At 40.0% G+C, this 17,021-nt stretch overlaps 1 protein-coding gene across 1 annotated transcript in view; it reads right to left on the bottom strand.

Moving 5' to 3' along the window:
• Positions 1-17,021, bottom strand: part of MAP3K20 (mitogen-activated protein kinase kinase kinase 20) — a 176,423-nt gene that overhangs the window by 49,926 nt on the left and 109,476 nt on the right. Inside the window, exon 11 of the mRNA XM_008064748.2 lies at positions 8,636-8,771. Within this exon, the coding sequence (XP_008062939.1) occupies positions 8,636-8,771 (136 nt within the window). The remainder of the gene's footprint in view (positions 1-8,635; positions 8,772-17,021) is intronic.

Genomic DNA, 17,021 nt, shown 5'->3' with positions numbered 1-17,021 from the left:
TCCACTCACCTCAGCCTCCTAAAGGCGCGGGATTACAGGCTGAGCCACCAAGCCCGGCTCCACCAGCCTTCTTAAGGGGCAAGAAACCGTTTCCACAAATGGTGCCTCAAGGGAAAGCCACAAACTCACAAAATTCAGATGGTGTAGTTGTTGTAATTCTAAATATTCATTTTTTGACTTGGGCGATTTTGTTCGGGGGAAAATAATTAGACATGAAACTCTAAAACTACCAGGTTTAACAAGGTTCTCAGTGGGAAAGGGACAATACTATTGGGTTTTTGGGTGGGATTCTTTTATTTATTTATGTATTTTTTGAGTAGGAATCTCACAGTCACCCAGGTTCGAGTGCAGCGTCATGCTCACAGCCACTGCAGTCTCAGCTCCGTGGACTCAGGAGATCCTTCCGCCTCAGCCTTCCAAGTGGCTGGAACTACAGGTGCACGGCACCATGCTCAGCTAATTTTTTAATTTATTATGGAGACAAAGTCTTGCCAAGTTGTCCATGCTGGTCTTGGACCCCTGGTCTCAGGCAATCCTTTTGTCTCCACCTCCCAAAGTGCTGAGATTACAGGCATGAGCCACCATGCCCAGACTGGACGGATGTCTTTACTTTGGTGACTACCCTTGGCATGTGGGATGTTGCCATTCCTGGCGCAAGGTACCAAATGCCACCCCAGTCACTGTGACAAGAAAAATGTGCTCCCAAGCCCTATTAGGTGACAGAACTAACCCAGTTGAAAACCACTAGTAAGGTCTCATCAAATTTTATAGGATCAACTCTAGGAGTTAAGAAAAATGCTGAAAGGTGATACATTTTCTGTTGCATGAGTCATATTTATTAATACAATTTAGTCTTTCAATTCTCTTTTTTGAATCTTTAAACTCTTCTCTTTCTAAATGTACATTTTTATAAGTAATTGGAACACTAACACCAATAATTGCTATTTCAAAAACTAATCTGAAAAGTGACAAACTGTATAGTTAACATCATCATTAGAAATTCTGCATATGGCTAACAGACATTTCTTATTAAAAATTAGTAAAATTGATAGACTCTAAAGACTTCCAAACAGTCTTTACTGATAGAGCAAGAACACTATATACTTCTGATTATATGAGGCAGATTTTAGGGATGTTTTCAACATTTTCAAACCACTAGAAGGACACTGATTTGGAACAGAAAGCAAAATAACCACTGCCATATCATTTCATGGTGATCGACAATCTAGTTCCAGGTGGACAATCTCAAGCTCCTGAATGAGGGCCAACCCTGCTGTTTTCCGAATCCTTGCAGTGTCTTGATGGTAGAGTACTAAGCTGAGTATTGGTGAGGAAACTGGCACCAGGTAAGAGAAAAGGGAAATAGTACCTGTTAATGGAAAATCTAGGTCTGGGTAGAGAGTCCTATTATTTTTCCCCTTTAGCCCTATTTGGCTGCTTTTATTAATGCCTCAAAACTTTGTGTATAGCCATATAGATTTATATGTAAACTAAGAAAAAAACATCAGTTTAATTCGGTTCATATGTTCTAAATTTATTGCTGATTATTCTTAAGCGAGGGGCAAGATTTAAGTTTTTTATATCAAGCACACAGATCCTGAAATTAGTCCAGAAATCCCCTTGCCTTTTTCAGTCTTGCTCAAATGTGACCTTATTAGTGGGGCCTTTCCTGACCACTCTTTAAAACCTCAACACAGCGGGGCTCGGTGGCTCAGCCTATAATCCCACACCTTGGAAGGCTGAGGTGAGTGGACTGCCTGAGCTCGTGGGTTCGAGACCCGCCCGGGCAACTTGGCGAGACCTCATCTCTACAATAAATCAAAAATTAACTGGGAGTGGTAGCGCGCGCCTGTAGTTCCAGTTACTTGGAAAGCCGAGGCGGAAGGATCCCCGAAGCCCGGCAGGTCGAGGCTGCGGTGGCCGGGAGCGGCCACTGCACTCCAGTCTGGGTGACAGAGTGAGACTCCAACTCAAAAAAAACCAAAAAAAACCCCTCAACACTCCCCCAGGGGCCTCATTCTCCTTCCCTGCTTCATTTTGTAGCGTGTACTTATCAAATGTTACCATACACGATGCGCTTGTTTTGTTTATTTTCGGTCTTCACTCAATAGCACGCAAGTTCCATGAGTGCAAAGATTTTCATCTAGCCGTTTTCTAGAACAGTATCTGGCACAGAGAAGGGCCTCGATGAGTATGTGTTGAATTTATCTTTGCCTCCTCAGAGTGCCCTAGGGCATTCTGGGAAGACAGAAGTTGCAAGCCCTCCCTTCTGCTCCCTCCAAGATTTTCTGCTTAGGTGACCTGACTTGCATCAGGGAGTACTTCCCTATGTCTGAGCACAGACAAGCTGCCTATTCATGTGTGCATGTATCTATATGTATGCACAGACAGAGAAATTGCAGCAGAATGGGTATGTGGATAACATCTTCCAGGGGAAGGGTTTACCTTCTCTTCCTGTTGTTTACTTAATCTGCGGGTGCTGGCACTGCCTGCAAACACCTCAGACCAGGTAAACTTGGCCAGGGCTCATGGTTTTCAAAGAGCAACAGAATAAATCTGTTTAACTTATATTCTAAGAATGTTCTCTTTATCTTTCCTTAAAGCTACCTACTTTTAATTTCATCTCATATTACAGAGCAAATATCCCTTGAGATGAATTGTTTAGTATCCCAGAAGATTGCTAAAATCACTTAGTTTTCAGTGTTTTTTCATTGGCACAATTCATAGCAGCTAGCATTAACTGGCCACTTACTATGGACCTGGTACTGTGTTAGTTACTTTCCACATATCACTTCTTTTAATCCTCACAGTAACCCTTTCACACAGGCACTATTATTATTCCCAGGTCAAAGATAAGCAGACAGACACACAGAGATTAAGTAATTTGCCCAAGATTGTAGAGCAGGTAGGCCCAGGATTCTCACTCATGATCAAACTTCAGAACTCTCTGTTTCACTATGCTCTATACACTGTTCTTCATCTCACACTCAGAGCATTTTATGCTATTTCTCTGCAAGTAAATCTGGATCATTTTGTGGTATTTTTTGGCTCTCAGTGGGAATTAGAAGCATGTCACACTTCCAATTCCAAGAGGATTTCCATGATTGAATATAGTTAGAGATAGTATTAGATAACATCTATGATGATGTCCTTTCTTAAAACTTCCATAAAAAGAGCCACCAAAAGTATAGTTTTATAGTCAAATAAGGACACTGTTTTCTACTTAGATGGAAAAAGGGCCTTTGTTCTTTTGTCTTTCTTTGAATAATGACAAATGTTTTATGATTTAAACAAGCTTTGACAAAGGTTAGTAACACTCTGAGGCCTTCTCCGGTTAGCCAGGTTTGCAGAGCTGCACGGTTATTTCCTTCTCCCAAACACCAGCATTACTGCGTAGGGTTAAAAAAAACTCTGGAGGCTAGAAAGGCCCTGTCAGCCTGTGCCTTTGCCTAAGTGAGAATAACTTATCTTTATTATTCCTCTAATAACATATATATTCCTCTTTAAAACAGCTATATGTTTAGAATCCAGGATTACTGTGTTCCTCTGAAAAACAAACCACCATGCGTGCCCCCTCACTGGGAGAGCAGGGCAAGTGTGTACTCAGTACTTGCACGCCTGGAAGTATCCCTTTCAGACTGTATCTTTCTCTTTGTATAGGGTACAAGCTATGCCTTAAAATGACAGTGTGTTGTTAAGAAGTTTCCAGGGCCAGCGCTGGTATGAGAGCGTGCAACATCTACTGTTGGTTTCAAATTAGAGTATTTCTCCTTCAAATGTACTACTGAGAACACCTCTCAGATTTTACTTTGAGTAGCTGTGCTACTTAGTATTAAAAATCCTCGGCATTTAGATATTTCTGAAGAGCATTTTGTTATAACCTTCTACCACCTCAATATATTTGTTGTATGTTTTGTCCTCACTATTAATCATTTCTGACATTATAGCATAAGAAAAAATATAGCATGAGAAAAAAAATGTATGTTATAGAATCCTGAAGTGTCAACGAAGAACTAGGGGTAAAAGTTTTCTTAACCAATTGAATAAAAGAAATAAAATAAACTCAAATACAAACTACAAAGCATTCATGAAAAAAAGGAAAAGCCAGAACGTTTTCAGTTAAAAAAAATATATACTATATTGTATAGAAATCACAAATTTCTATAATCAGGCACCATGTTTACTGATTCATGTGTATATTTTTTTGTCTTAATTTCCCCCTGTTTTTTTGTAAGCAAAAATAAATCAAAAGGAAAATTGATAAAGAAATTACTATCATATAGATGTGATTGGCCTAAAAATGCAGTGCTTGGTTTTCTGCCTCTTACAGGTTTTTGTACAGACTGAGATAACAAGTTACTTTTTTTCCCCAAACATTTTCCATTTTATCACTTTGCTTTCTGCTTTCACTCACTATTATTATCCATGTCATTATCCTCCTCCTCACCGTCATCATCATCATCGTCACCTTCTGACAAGTCAAAATCACTGAACCCCAGAGCCATGTTGACTTTCTTCCCCCTTCTCTTAGAGGTGGTTTTGGAAGAATTCTGCTTGGCTTGCATGTTTATCTGCATCCCAGAATGCAGCACAGCTCCTGCTTTGTTCATTGAGAAGATATCCCCAAAGCCCATCAGCATCATGGCCTGCAGACTTGGGTTCATGCCATGGCCCTCCCCGTTACTTGCTGCTGTGATCTGACATGACATCTCTGCACTGTTTGACTCCTCTGTTTTAGATTCAAAGTAAGACTCCTCAGACATTCTTGCAGCAAGAGACAAGAGAGGCTATCAAAAGAGAAGAAAGGACAGAAGTAAAAAGAGAAATTAGGACCAATTTAATTAAGAAAAACAGATACCACAAAATTAGTTGATACCACACAGGAGGTAAATGATTAGTGAAATAAATGAATATAGGAATTATGTGAGAATTTATTTAATGGCAGATTTGGCTCTAGCATATTTGCCATGATTTATGAATGACAGAACAAATCACAACAAAAAGTTTGCACAGTACCACAGCAAGCCAAATTTCAAATGGAAAGGAAGTTGCACGTTTTAAGCCCTCATTTTGCTTAAAACAAAATCGCTTTTAAGATTTCTCCTAATTTTTCCCAATTTCACTTTCACACAGAAACATTTAACCATTATACTTTTAAAAAAAGAAATAAAGTAGAGATTAAATTTCAAGCAAAAAATTAAGAAACCATGTACCAAAGAAGAAAAGTTTAGAGGAAGCACAAAAACAGTTCAGTAGTCAATACAGTTCTAGGGAAATTTGAGTTAACTACCCTTTTAGCTAGATTAGTACCCTGACTATACACTAAAACTGAATCTAAAATTCACTTGCTTTAATTCATCATTTATTACAGGCATACCTGATATAATACTATTTATTCAAATTATTAAATAATTCATTTGTGAAGAAATTCCAGATTCTGTCTCTCTCAGTCAAGTTATACACAAGTACTTACATGTGAAAACTGGGAGGAAAGGAAAGTATCAATTTAGATTGTTGTCTTTTTATATTCTCTAGTATTCACGTTTCCTTCTTTTCCTTGAACTTTTTTCCAAGACGTCTCCTCTCACAGTGGCTACAGACATTTTTCTACCTTATGTAATTATTTTCAACAGCCAACCTATTCCTACAAGTGTTTGGTCATATTCACTTCAGGGTAAAACTGTTAGGATGTGAAAAATGCTATAGGACTCTTCTTTTGAGAAACAAGCAAATTCAGGCTTATATTTTTGGTGTGGGTTAAATGTGGGTAAATTTGTGATAAATGATATACAAATAATATAACTCTGGGATGACCTTTATATTCCAGGTGTAAAGGCACCTAATATTTAGAAACAATTTCCTAACTTTTAAATTAAAGTTGGAGTTGAATCTTTACAAAGTAGCTCACTTTTAAGAAAAGACTTCTAGAGTTGTTATTGCAATAATAATTTTAACTTCATATAATTCAGCCAAAAAATATCAGTGATATGGAAAAAAAATAGCTTTAGATCCTTAAACACTGGAAACAGGAAATTATTTCCCTTGCCATCAAAATATGTTTTCAACCGTTATATATTCTCAGGGCTCTTGTTGCTTATTTTATTATTTCAAGGGTCCTTCCTCACATCAGATTAGACTTTAAAGATCTCTACAAATACTTCTCAAGTAAGCTTGTATTCTTAAAAGACATAAAATTTTTATATCAAGCTTCAAGCTAAAAAGAAACATTATCCATACTTATGCATAAGGAATTCATTTCCCCGAATGTCTTTAACTAATGTTTTAAGAAAGGAAACAGTGTCCTCGAAATTAATTCAATAGTATAATTTTTTATGAAGTTACATAAATGTTAAACTTATAATTAAAACGAGGTCACATACAGAACACCGAAACCTCCAACCATTTCCTTTTAAAAAGGTTTATTTTATCTTTCTCTCAGAAATCTCAGTTAAAGTCAAATAGAAAACGATGTGAGGATAAAAGAAAACACCTACTTATTAAATACCTGAGCATAAACTTTCTTTCCTTCAGAAATACCAGCTCTAAGCAGAAGAGACATTAAAAGCAAGTACTGAAAAGAAAGAAAACTTATCCCTCATAAAGAAAAAAAGAAGAAAATCGCATTGAGATTGTGCTTCATGCTGTCCATTGTCAGAGGGTAGCCCTCAGAGCTGTTCCTTCACAGAAAGTTTTCCGGAGTTGCAAAATGCAAGCATACAACCTACTGAGTACTCACAGTGTTTTATTATTTATTATACAACTGTGTTACCAGTAGCAAAACTGTGTGCCAGGCAGCCCATAATTTCCTAGCAAAACTGATGCCAACAAACCAAAGGTTCTAAAGCATACTCTAATGGGTAGCTGAAAGTTTCTTCTTACAATACTACATCTAGAAAGAGTCAAGCCATGCAGTGCTTTATAGCTTAAGATTTCAATGCATTTAAAAAGAAAAGAAAAAATTCTCAAACTTCAGAAGCCGTGCTGTAGGGACAGGGTCACATTCTTGCTTCCTGCCCCTCACCAGCTCTGGGAGAAGCACTGCCCCATGCAGATCCCTGGGGGGATGCCTCGGCATCTGCCATGTCAACTAGGACAGGAAACTTCTTGAATGTTCTTTCTCAAGAGCCAAGTTAAATTCACAGATAAAATGTGGAACCTTTTAAATGTTCCATGATAGTCTCGTGTATAGTAATTCAATTCTGATTTTGGAATTCCCTGGATAACCAAAGTCATTTTGAAAAAGTTAAATCTGGTAATAAATATTTAACTTCATTGTTTTTTCCTTTTTTGGATATCAGGTTTCTTCTCCATGCAAGTTGGAAAAGGAGACAAACTATTTTATTCTTTAGACACTGGAAAATACTTTGTAGTTGGGCACTGGCTAGTTAATGGAGATTAAGACTTTTTAAGGACAGGAAAGCTTCTTGAAGATCACAAAATGAAGGGTACTTAAGTATTGTTTTATAACTACCATAGTAACTATCAAAATAAATTTAATATATGTTTGCTTTTAATCTACCATTATTTATAATTCTAAGTGGACAAATATTGCCCATTAAAAACCCTTGAGAAATGAATTATAAATTTGTACTTCATTCCTGAAAACGGTATGTCATTTAAAATAGGGAAGGATGCTGAAAATTGACTAGCTTTTATTATATTATATCAGCATGTAAGCTCAAGGTTAGTGTATAAATAGTGAAATCCTTAAAAATAATTTTTATATTCTTCTAAATACAAGACTTGGGAGAAAACAAGATATTTCCCAGATGTAGTAAATACTGGAAGCTTGTTTAGAGAGAAGCCTTTTTCCAATCTTTTGCTGCCTGTGATTAACACTAAGTTGAGTAAGGAATATTAATGTTTGCCATTTATATGTCATGAGATTAGCTCTATTTCAAAAGGAAAATGTGGTTAAGTTTTAACCCTTCAAAGACTTCCTAGATGCCTTATGATTATTAATGACTGATGGATTATAAAGAGTTAATCAGCATCGAGGTGCATGTTCTGAGGAACCTAATACACGGGGTGAAAATACATCAGATTTTATTTTATTATTTTATTTTTGATTTTTTGAGTTAGTCTCACTCTGTCATCCAGGCTGGAGTACAGTGGCATGCTCATAACCACAGCAGCCTTCACCTACTGGACTCAGGTGATCCTTTCGCCCCAGCCTTCCAAACAGCTGGAACCACAGGCACACACCACCAAGATCGGCTAATTTTTTTATTTACTGTAGAGATGAGATCTCACCAAGTTGCCCAGGCTGGGCTCAAACCCGAGGGCTCAGAAAATCCTCTCACCTTGGCCTCCCAGAGTGCTGGGATTATAGGCATGAGCCACTGCACCCGGCCCATGGATTTTATTTTATAATTCTAATATATCAACACACGGACAGAATAACCTTCTTAAGGAAAGAGCCAGAAATGAGACGAGCTTTTCTTTGAAATCTCTGGCATTTTGTGAATTGAAGTTAGATATGACAATACTTGAGTACACGTGCGGGCCCTTTAATACTCAGGGGCAAGGCAGGCGATGAGGAGGGGCAGCGGGAGGTAGAACTGCCATGCGGCCATGCTCAGCCACACTTGCTAAGAGCAGCATCTGGAAAGAGGTAAGAAGAGAAGATACTCACCGGGGTGTTGGACTGCTCTGTCAGCTTTTGCTCCCACATCTTTAACCGTCTTTCTCGTTCTTTAAGCTCTTGCTCTTTAAAGCTGAGATCACGCTCCAGTTTCTTTAGCCTCTCAAGAGTTGCTTCGATTTCACACCTGCACAGGGATGATGGCGTTGAGTCTCAACTTTACTTAGGAGATAACACACGCCTATTGGGCCCACCAAAACACTAATTTAGTCAAGAGTCTCACTCTGTCGCCCAGGCAGGAGTGCAGTGGCACGCTCACTGCCATCGCAGCCCTGACCTGCTGGGCCCAGGCGATCCTTCTGCCTCAGTCTTCCAAGTAGCTGGAACTACAAGCACACACCACCACGCCCAGCTAATTTTTTGATTTATTGTAGAGACAAGGTCTCTCTCCAAGTTGCCCAGGCTGGTCTCGAACCGCTGGGCTCAGGCAATCGTCTCGCCTCTGCCTCCCAAAATGCTGGGTTTACAGACGTGAGACACCACGCATGGCCAATGCCTGTGCTTTTAAATCAACCAGGAAACTATCAGAGAAGAAGGAACTTTTCATAGCCTCAAACATCAACAGGGAGTTTCTAACTTGGACAAATAAGCTCACGATATTTTAACAAGGTTTTGAAGAGCCACTGGGGTGCAGTGTCAGCTATGAAGGTGATACCTTGGTTTAGCCATTTAATGAATGCTTATGTTCATCTAGCTCTTTACAGTTTACAAAACACTGTTACATATGACCTTATTCCCATAACAGCCCCCAAGTAACAGGTATTAATCTCATAGATGGGAATGATATGCACGTTAGATGATCAACAACATACCATCAGTAAGTGGTTAGATGACACTTTAGCCTACTCACTGCCTGAGTAACCCAAGGAACCAACTGATCACTCTGACTCAGTTTCTTTGGTTATAAAAGGTGGTGGATATATAGGGCTCCCAATTTGCCTGATCCTAAGACTTACCTAGGCAGCTTGCTGAGAAAGAAAAACGAAACAAAACAAAAGTCAACAAAACAGATTACAAGGATCCTTTCTTGGAGTTCATGATTCAGTAGGGCTGGGTTTATGAGTTTTTATTATTTAATAAAAGACCTAGGTACTTTTTACAATCAGTCATATGGAGAAAACCCTGGGCTAGGTGAACTCCAAGGTTCTTTTTAACGCAATAATTTCTAAAGGAAGTTCTCTCTTGGTCTCCATCGGCCAACCAAACTCGCTGCTTGGGACAATATGCTCATTATAGAACCTGTCCTTCACAGAAACTGAAATTGGTAAGATGCCTCAGCTCAAACTTTTTCTCTTTCAGGGCTGTCACAACATTTGAGTCTAAATTTATACTCTGAGAACCAGAAGCTCTTTCCCTTGAGTTTCTGAAGAGCCTGTAAGTAGGTAGCAGTAAAGAGAGAATGAGAGAGGGAGAGGGAAGCTGAGGCTAGAGGAGGAACTGGAGAGAAGGTGTGGAAGAAGAAAAGGTCTGGAAATAGGTGAGCATTCCAGGATAGCTGCTGAGTGCTGCCAGCAGCAGCTTCCAGGGGCCACTGAGGCAAGCCTGTGTCCTGACTGCATCACCGTGCCTGAGACCTTGAGTTTGGAAGGGAGAAGCCCATACATCTAAGTTAATGAATACAAGGGGAATTCCAAAAAAATCTGGAATTTATTTATATAAAATTATGGATTTATTCCTTTTTTTCTGAGTCAAAGTCTCATTCTGTCACCCAGGTTGGAGGCACAATCCAACCCGGAACATTCACGGTCACCACAGTCTCGACCTACTGGGCTCAGGTGATCCTTCCAACTCAGCCTTCCAAGAAGCTGGAACCACAGGCATGTGCCACCATGCTTGGCTAATTTTTTGATTTATTGTAGAGATGAGGTCTCGCCATGTTGCTCTGACTGGTCTTGAACCCCTGAGCTCAGGTAATCCTCCTGCCTCTGCCTCCCAAATTGCTGGGATTACAGGCTTGAGTCACCATGCCTGGTGGATTTGTTCTTTTTTTTTTTTTTTTTTTCTTCAGTTGGAGTCTCACTCTGTTGCCCAGACTGGAGTGCAGTGGCCACTCCCGGCCACCGCAGCCTCGACCTGCTGGGCTCCGGCGATCCTTCCGCCTCAGCCTTCCGAGTAGCTGGAACTACAGGTGCGTGCTACCACGCCCGGCTAATTTTTTAATTTATTGTAGAGATGAGGTCTTGCCAAGTTGTCCAGGCAGGTCTCAAAGCCACGGGCTCAGGCAATCCACTCACCTTGGCCTCCCAAGGTGCGGGATTACAGGCTGAGCCACTGAGCCTGGCTGGATTTGTTCTTACATGTTTAAATTTCAGTCACCTTAAAGTACTCTTCATTTGATGCAATACAGCTATCGAGACTCTTTTTCCACTGCTCAAAACAGTTTTTGAACTCATCAATGTTTCTGCCACTTTTTTTTTTCACCTCTTCTACATCGGCAAAACATTTCCCTTTCAGGACTATTTTCAACTGGGGAAACAACAACAAAAAAAGGTCGCTCAGGGTGAGATTGGGTGAATAGGGCAGGTGAGGCACAGGGGTCTTACTATTTTTGGTAAAAAACTGCTGAATACTCAGTGCCGTGTCGGCAGGTACATTGTCATGGTGGAAGAATCAGTCACCTGTTTGCCACAACTCCAGATGTTTCTTCCACAAATCATGATGCAACCTTCTCAAAACTTCCAGATAAAAACGTTGACCATTTGATCTGGTCAACAAAGTTCAAGTGCCTTCCAAAAAGGGGCCCGCCTTCCGGTTTTTTTGGGTCCCTCTCATATGTATAACCAAAATCTGCCTTTTCCTTTCTAGGGAAAATCAGAATAAATGAACAGCTTATTCCAATGCTATTATAGAGGAGAACTAAATGAATGAGAACAAACAGTCTCTGAGGATGAACTGGCAAAACCCAACTCAGGAAACAGTTATGGAGAAGGGGTTGCGTTGGGCTCAAGGCTCCCTTTCCCTGCTTGTCTGAAAAGCATGTCAGAGTAGGGGAGAGGGAAATCAAGCATAAAAAGCATTTGCTGTGCTGCCCACAAATATCAACACTCTGTCCCTTTCGTTGGTGCCATCCAAAAAATCATAAAAGGGTGCAAGCACAGTCACATTACATTCCTAAAGAAAGGCACTAACTCAGCAATCTTCTAGAATTATGTCTGTGTGATAACATCCAAATCTCATCCCTGATATTTCTGACAAAAATATTATGCCCATACACAGAAACAAAAAGGTTGTTTTTCTTTTTTTTTTGAGTCGGAGTCTCATTCTGGCCCCCAGGCTGCAGTGCAGTGGCACGCTCACAGTCACTGCAGCCTCGACCTGCTGGGCTCCGGCGATCCTTCCACCTCAGTCTTCCAAGTAGCTGGAACTACAGGTGTGCGCCACCACACCCAGATAATTTTTTAAATTTATTGTGGAGACAAAGTCTTGCCAAGTTGCCCAGGCTGGTCTCGAAATCTTGGGCTCAGGCTACCGTGTCCAGCCTGTTTTTATTTTTTAGTGGAGGAATGAGGGGAAAAAAATTAGTATGGAAAACTTTAGGGTAAACTTTTTTCACAAAATAAAAGATAAGAGTGAGCCCTCTCTGAGAGGGTCTGAGGGTGCCTCAGAGGCAGCAGAGCCCGGCAGCTTCAGTGCGAGATGGCAGCAGCCTGGGCCATTGTTCATGGGTGCTTCTGCCAAGACGGTCCCCATGCCCCTGCCCGTAAGACTGAGCTCACTGATATTCTTTTTGATCAGGGTAAATGGCCAACACATTCTATTACACTTGTAATTTAAGCCAAGGATCCTTCTCAAGACCCAGCTCTGGGAGCCTGCTTCGATTTTGAGCCCTTCTGGAAAACAGCTCAACAGTTAAGTAAACCAAAACACAGAAACAAACACTGAGAACCTCAAAATTCTATCTCCTCTGGCCCAGCTTCCCAATGCGGCTTCCCCATACCTCAGGATCTAAAATAGTGTGTGGGGTTATATGCCATAAGAGATGTGGGACCAGGGACAACATAGAACAGCGGCTCCCCTTGCTGTTCCCTTGATTTTGGTTGGTGCATTGTTTTGCATTAATGCACTTGTTGATGCACTTATATAAGCTTCCTGTTCTAAAAACATAATGAAGTCTTTTAGTTGACGAAATGTATGGTTTTCTCTTAAGCCAAATCCAACCAAAGTCAATTTCAATTAGTATCAATTTTCCCTACGCCAAAAATAAACAATGAACTGTAATGATCTCTCTTCAAATAAAAGGCCAATTTGTAAAAAGAGCAACATAGTATATGTAAATGTAGATTAAACATAGCATTATATATTACATGATTTGTGCTAGCATCCAAATTGCAAAGATTACATTTTTTCTGATCTCTGCTTTTTTGTTTTTAGGAAGACATGTCATGGGAAGAATACTTTGGTCACTAAGGGAAAAACATAACCAACAAAGTGGTTTGTCAAGAGACATAGATCTGAATAGTCACTGCTATACAGCATGGCTCATTCAGTGCAGATGACCTCAGGTCTACAGTCACATGGGTTAATAAAAACTGAAACAGGATTAACAGGAGGAGGAACAAGCTAAGGGTTGGATGAACAAGGAAAGGTGTGACACTGGACTTCTTTCCTATCACTTACTAGGCTAAAGGAAAGAACTGAGTTCATGTGGCTTTTGATAACTGAGTTTTAAAAAGAATTTTCTGAATAATTATTCAGTTTTCTAAAAATACAAGTTCCATCTGGTCTGTGCGTAGAGGAAGCTCTACCAGAAAACAATCATTTGCCAGAAACGCCACAGCCGGTTTGGAATCAGACTTCACAGTGACTCCAATTTACAAAACACTCCTTGGATGCTGGTCACGTGGTTCACACACCAGACAAAAGTTGGGAGAAAGAAAGGAGTAGCCCAGATGTGCTGTCCTTTGAAATGTCCAGATTATCTGATAAAAACATATGTTCTTTTTGGTACCTGGACAGTCTTTTTGGCCTTAATGACAACCTAAAACGATCAAGTCCTGGAATATTTCTCTTAGTTAAAAAAGGAGTCTAGTCAAGTGAGCACTGCATGCTAATGAGCAGACAGCATGACAATGGCCACAAGTCTAGTAACGGCACTGCACAGCTGGGTGCAGAAGTAGGCCTATATTCCGAGACCTGCTGGGTTTCGTTACTGGCTCCATCTCAGGACTGGGGGATCTTGGGCAAGTTACTCAACCTGCCAAGACCTCATTTTTTGCATCTGTGATATAATTTAGGGTTGCTATGGGGATTAAAAAAGATAATCCAAATGAAGTATAAGCATCTGGTAAGACCCTAAAAATGACAACTGTGTTTATTATTATTTTTAGTCAGAGTCTCACTCTGTCACCCAGGCTAGAGTCACTGTGGAGTGCAGTGCCACAATCATGGTTACAGCAACCTTAACCTGCTGAGCTCAGGTGATCCTTCTGCCTCAGCCTCCTGAGTAGGTGGGACTATAGGCATGCACCACTGCACCTAGCTAATTTTTGATTTATTGTAGAGACGAAATCTTGCCATGTTGTCTGGGCTGGTCTCGAACTCCTGAGCTCAAGCAGTCCTCTCATCTCAGCCTCCCATATGCATGAGTCACCATGTATATGCATGAGTCACCATGCTCAGCCCAAATGTGTTTATTATTATTAAAATTAATATGATTATTCCCTATGTTTTTAAACAATTTAAATAACTCTGCTGCTTCTCAAACTATAGTTTACTGGTTCAGGTAAAGATACATATTCTCTCACCACCTCTCAGAGCAGGATTAACAATTCCTGAAAGAGCCACTAAGAAAGCCACCAGGTGAGTGGATTGCCTGAGCCCACGGGTTCAAGACCCGCCTGGGCAACTTGGCGAGACCTCATCTCTACAATAAATCAAAAATTAGTCGGGCGTGGTAGCACGCACGTGTAGTTCCAGCTACTTGGAAGGCTGAGGCGGAAGGATCGCCGGAGCCCAGCAAGTCGAGGCTGCGGTGGCCGGGAGCGGCCACTGCACTCCAGTCTGGGTGACAGAGTGAGACTTCAACTCAAAAAAAAAAAAAGAAAGCCACCTACACAACTGTATGCCTTATACGAAAATTTGTCAATGCATTTTACATCTTTTCCTTTTTCAATTACCAATTTTATTTTCCCCCTTTTTCATCTTCAAACGTTAAAAAAATTAAATTTATCATTCAACTAGTCCAGGTTTAATGTAGAAAAAGTAGTAAAAGATATATATACATAGAAAACACTCTTGCATGATCCCAGTACCCAGTGATAACACTAACTTTTTGATACTTTTCTCCATATATATATATGGAGTGTGTATACACACACACACACACACACACACACACACACACACACACACACACACATATAAACATAAATATATGAGGAGACCCCCAAAAAAACAGAATTATTTTTTGGAGGGTGAACCCCTTGTAGTACAGGCTTCCCCCTCTAGGTAAGTGTTCTAGGAACCCATCAGTATCAATGCACTGGCTAGTGTTGTTGTGAGAGGCTGCATTCAGCTTCAGTGAATTTTTTTGGTGATTCTTTCAATGTGTTTGCCCATTTTATGATGTGTGATTCACGAACACAATTGCCCACACCACGGTTGAGTATTCACAGCAGTTTTTTTTTTTTCCAAAAACGGCATGACCCCTGTGCCCCACCCTCCCTATTTACCTGATCTTGCCCTGAGTGACTTTTTTTTTTTGTTTCCCCGGATGAAAAAAGTCCTCAGAGGGAAATGTTTTGTCCATGTAGAAGAAGTGAAACAAAAAAAGCAGAAGCACTAAAAGGTATCAACATGGACGAGTTCAAAAACTGTTTTGAGTAGTGGAAAAAGTGACTCCTTAGGAGTATTGCATCAAATGGAGAGTACTTTGAAGGTGACTAAGGCTTAAACATGTAAGAATAAATACACAATTTTTAATAAATAAATTTCATTTTGGGGGGGTCCCCCCAAGTATTTATTTCATTAAAAAATGGAATCATCGTCACAAACGAGAATACAACTTTTATTTTTAAATCATTGATCAAATCTGTGTTATCAAGAATGGCTCTAAATTATTCTGTGTATGGAGGAATCATTTTTAAAAACGATTCCCCTTTTATGCCATTTCTGGCTTTACAATTTTATTTATTTATTTATTTGAGTTGGGGTCTTGCTCTGTCACCCAGGTCGATCCTGCCACTGTACTCCAGCCTAGGCAACAGAGTGAGACACTGACTCAAAAATATATGTATATATATTTTAAAGACAGAAATTCTTTGTCTATCACAGTAGTATTCAATGTGTGGTCAGGAGACCCATGAGATCTTTTCAAAGGATTCTCAAAGTTAAATCCGTTTTTGGACTAATACAGGATTTGCCTTTTCTACTCTCATTCTCTCACAAATGTATGAAGTCTTCTAGAAACTTCATGACATGTTGATAATGCCATAGGCTGAATACAGAAGCAGAATTTATTATTGGTGTTTTTGTTTTTTTTTTAGTTGGAGTCTCACTCTGTTGCCCAGGCTGGAATGCAGTGACATGCTCACGGCCACCACAGCCTCAACCTATTGGGTGCTGGCCATCCTTCTGCCTAAGCCTTCCAAGTAGCCAGAACTACAGGCATGCACTACCATGCCCGGTTAATTGTTGATTTATTGTAGAGACAAGATCTCGCCAAGTTGCCTGGGCTGGTCTTGAACCTGTGAGCTCAGGCAATCCAATTTCCTCAGCCTCCCCAAATGCTGGAATTACAGGCTGAGCCACCGAGCCTCATCTATTATTGCTTTTTAAATGAATAAATAAATGCATATTTAAATGTGTTCTCAGTTCTAGTTTTGAATGTGGTAAATATTGACAGGTATAACTCATTTAAACAAAATATCTTTGAAGTCTTTAGGAATTTTTAAGAGTGCACTGGAGACAAAAAGTTTGAGAACTGCTTTTCTATCATATAGGAGAAAAAGTTGTCATAGTATGTCACTTGCCTTGGAAATGTAAAAAGAACATTTAACCAACTTTCCTCCTGATTTCTGATTCTGTTGACATACTTTAAGACTCCCTATCCCAAGGGTATCAATACCACTATTAAAATCCTACTAATCCCTTGGATAATAGATCAAATAGCACTTCCTCTGGGAATCCTTTTATTATATCCTCAGACTGGATCAGATTTCATGGTTATATGCTCTCAGACATCTAATACTTTTGTCATAATACCTGCCAAAACAGAAATGCGACCATTTTTGAGTGTTTTATATTGGACACTCGGCTGGAGAGGTCCATGTGTCCTGGGACTGTTGTGCTATGGCTGCCACCCAGTACCTAGAACAACACCAGCCATTCTCGCACCAGCACAAGTTCAGTGAATGAAGAATGAACAAATGGACATAGA

This window comes from Carlito syrichta, unplaced genomic scaffold (assembly GCF_000164805.1).
Source record: "Carlito syrichta isolate Samal-C Ts95f unplaced genomic scaffold, Tarsius_syrichta-2.0.1 Scaffold307991, whole genome shotgun sequence".
In the NCBI taxonomy this organism is placed as follows: domain Eukaryota; kingdom Metazoa; phylum Chordata; class Mammalia; order Primates; family Tarsiidae; genus Carlito; species Carlito syrichta.
Note: the sequence above shows the minus strand (reverse complement) of the source record. Positions and strands in the feature narration are given on the sequence as shown.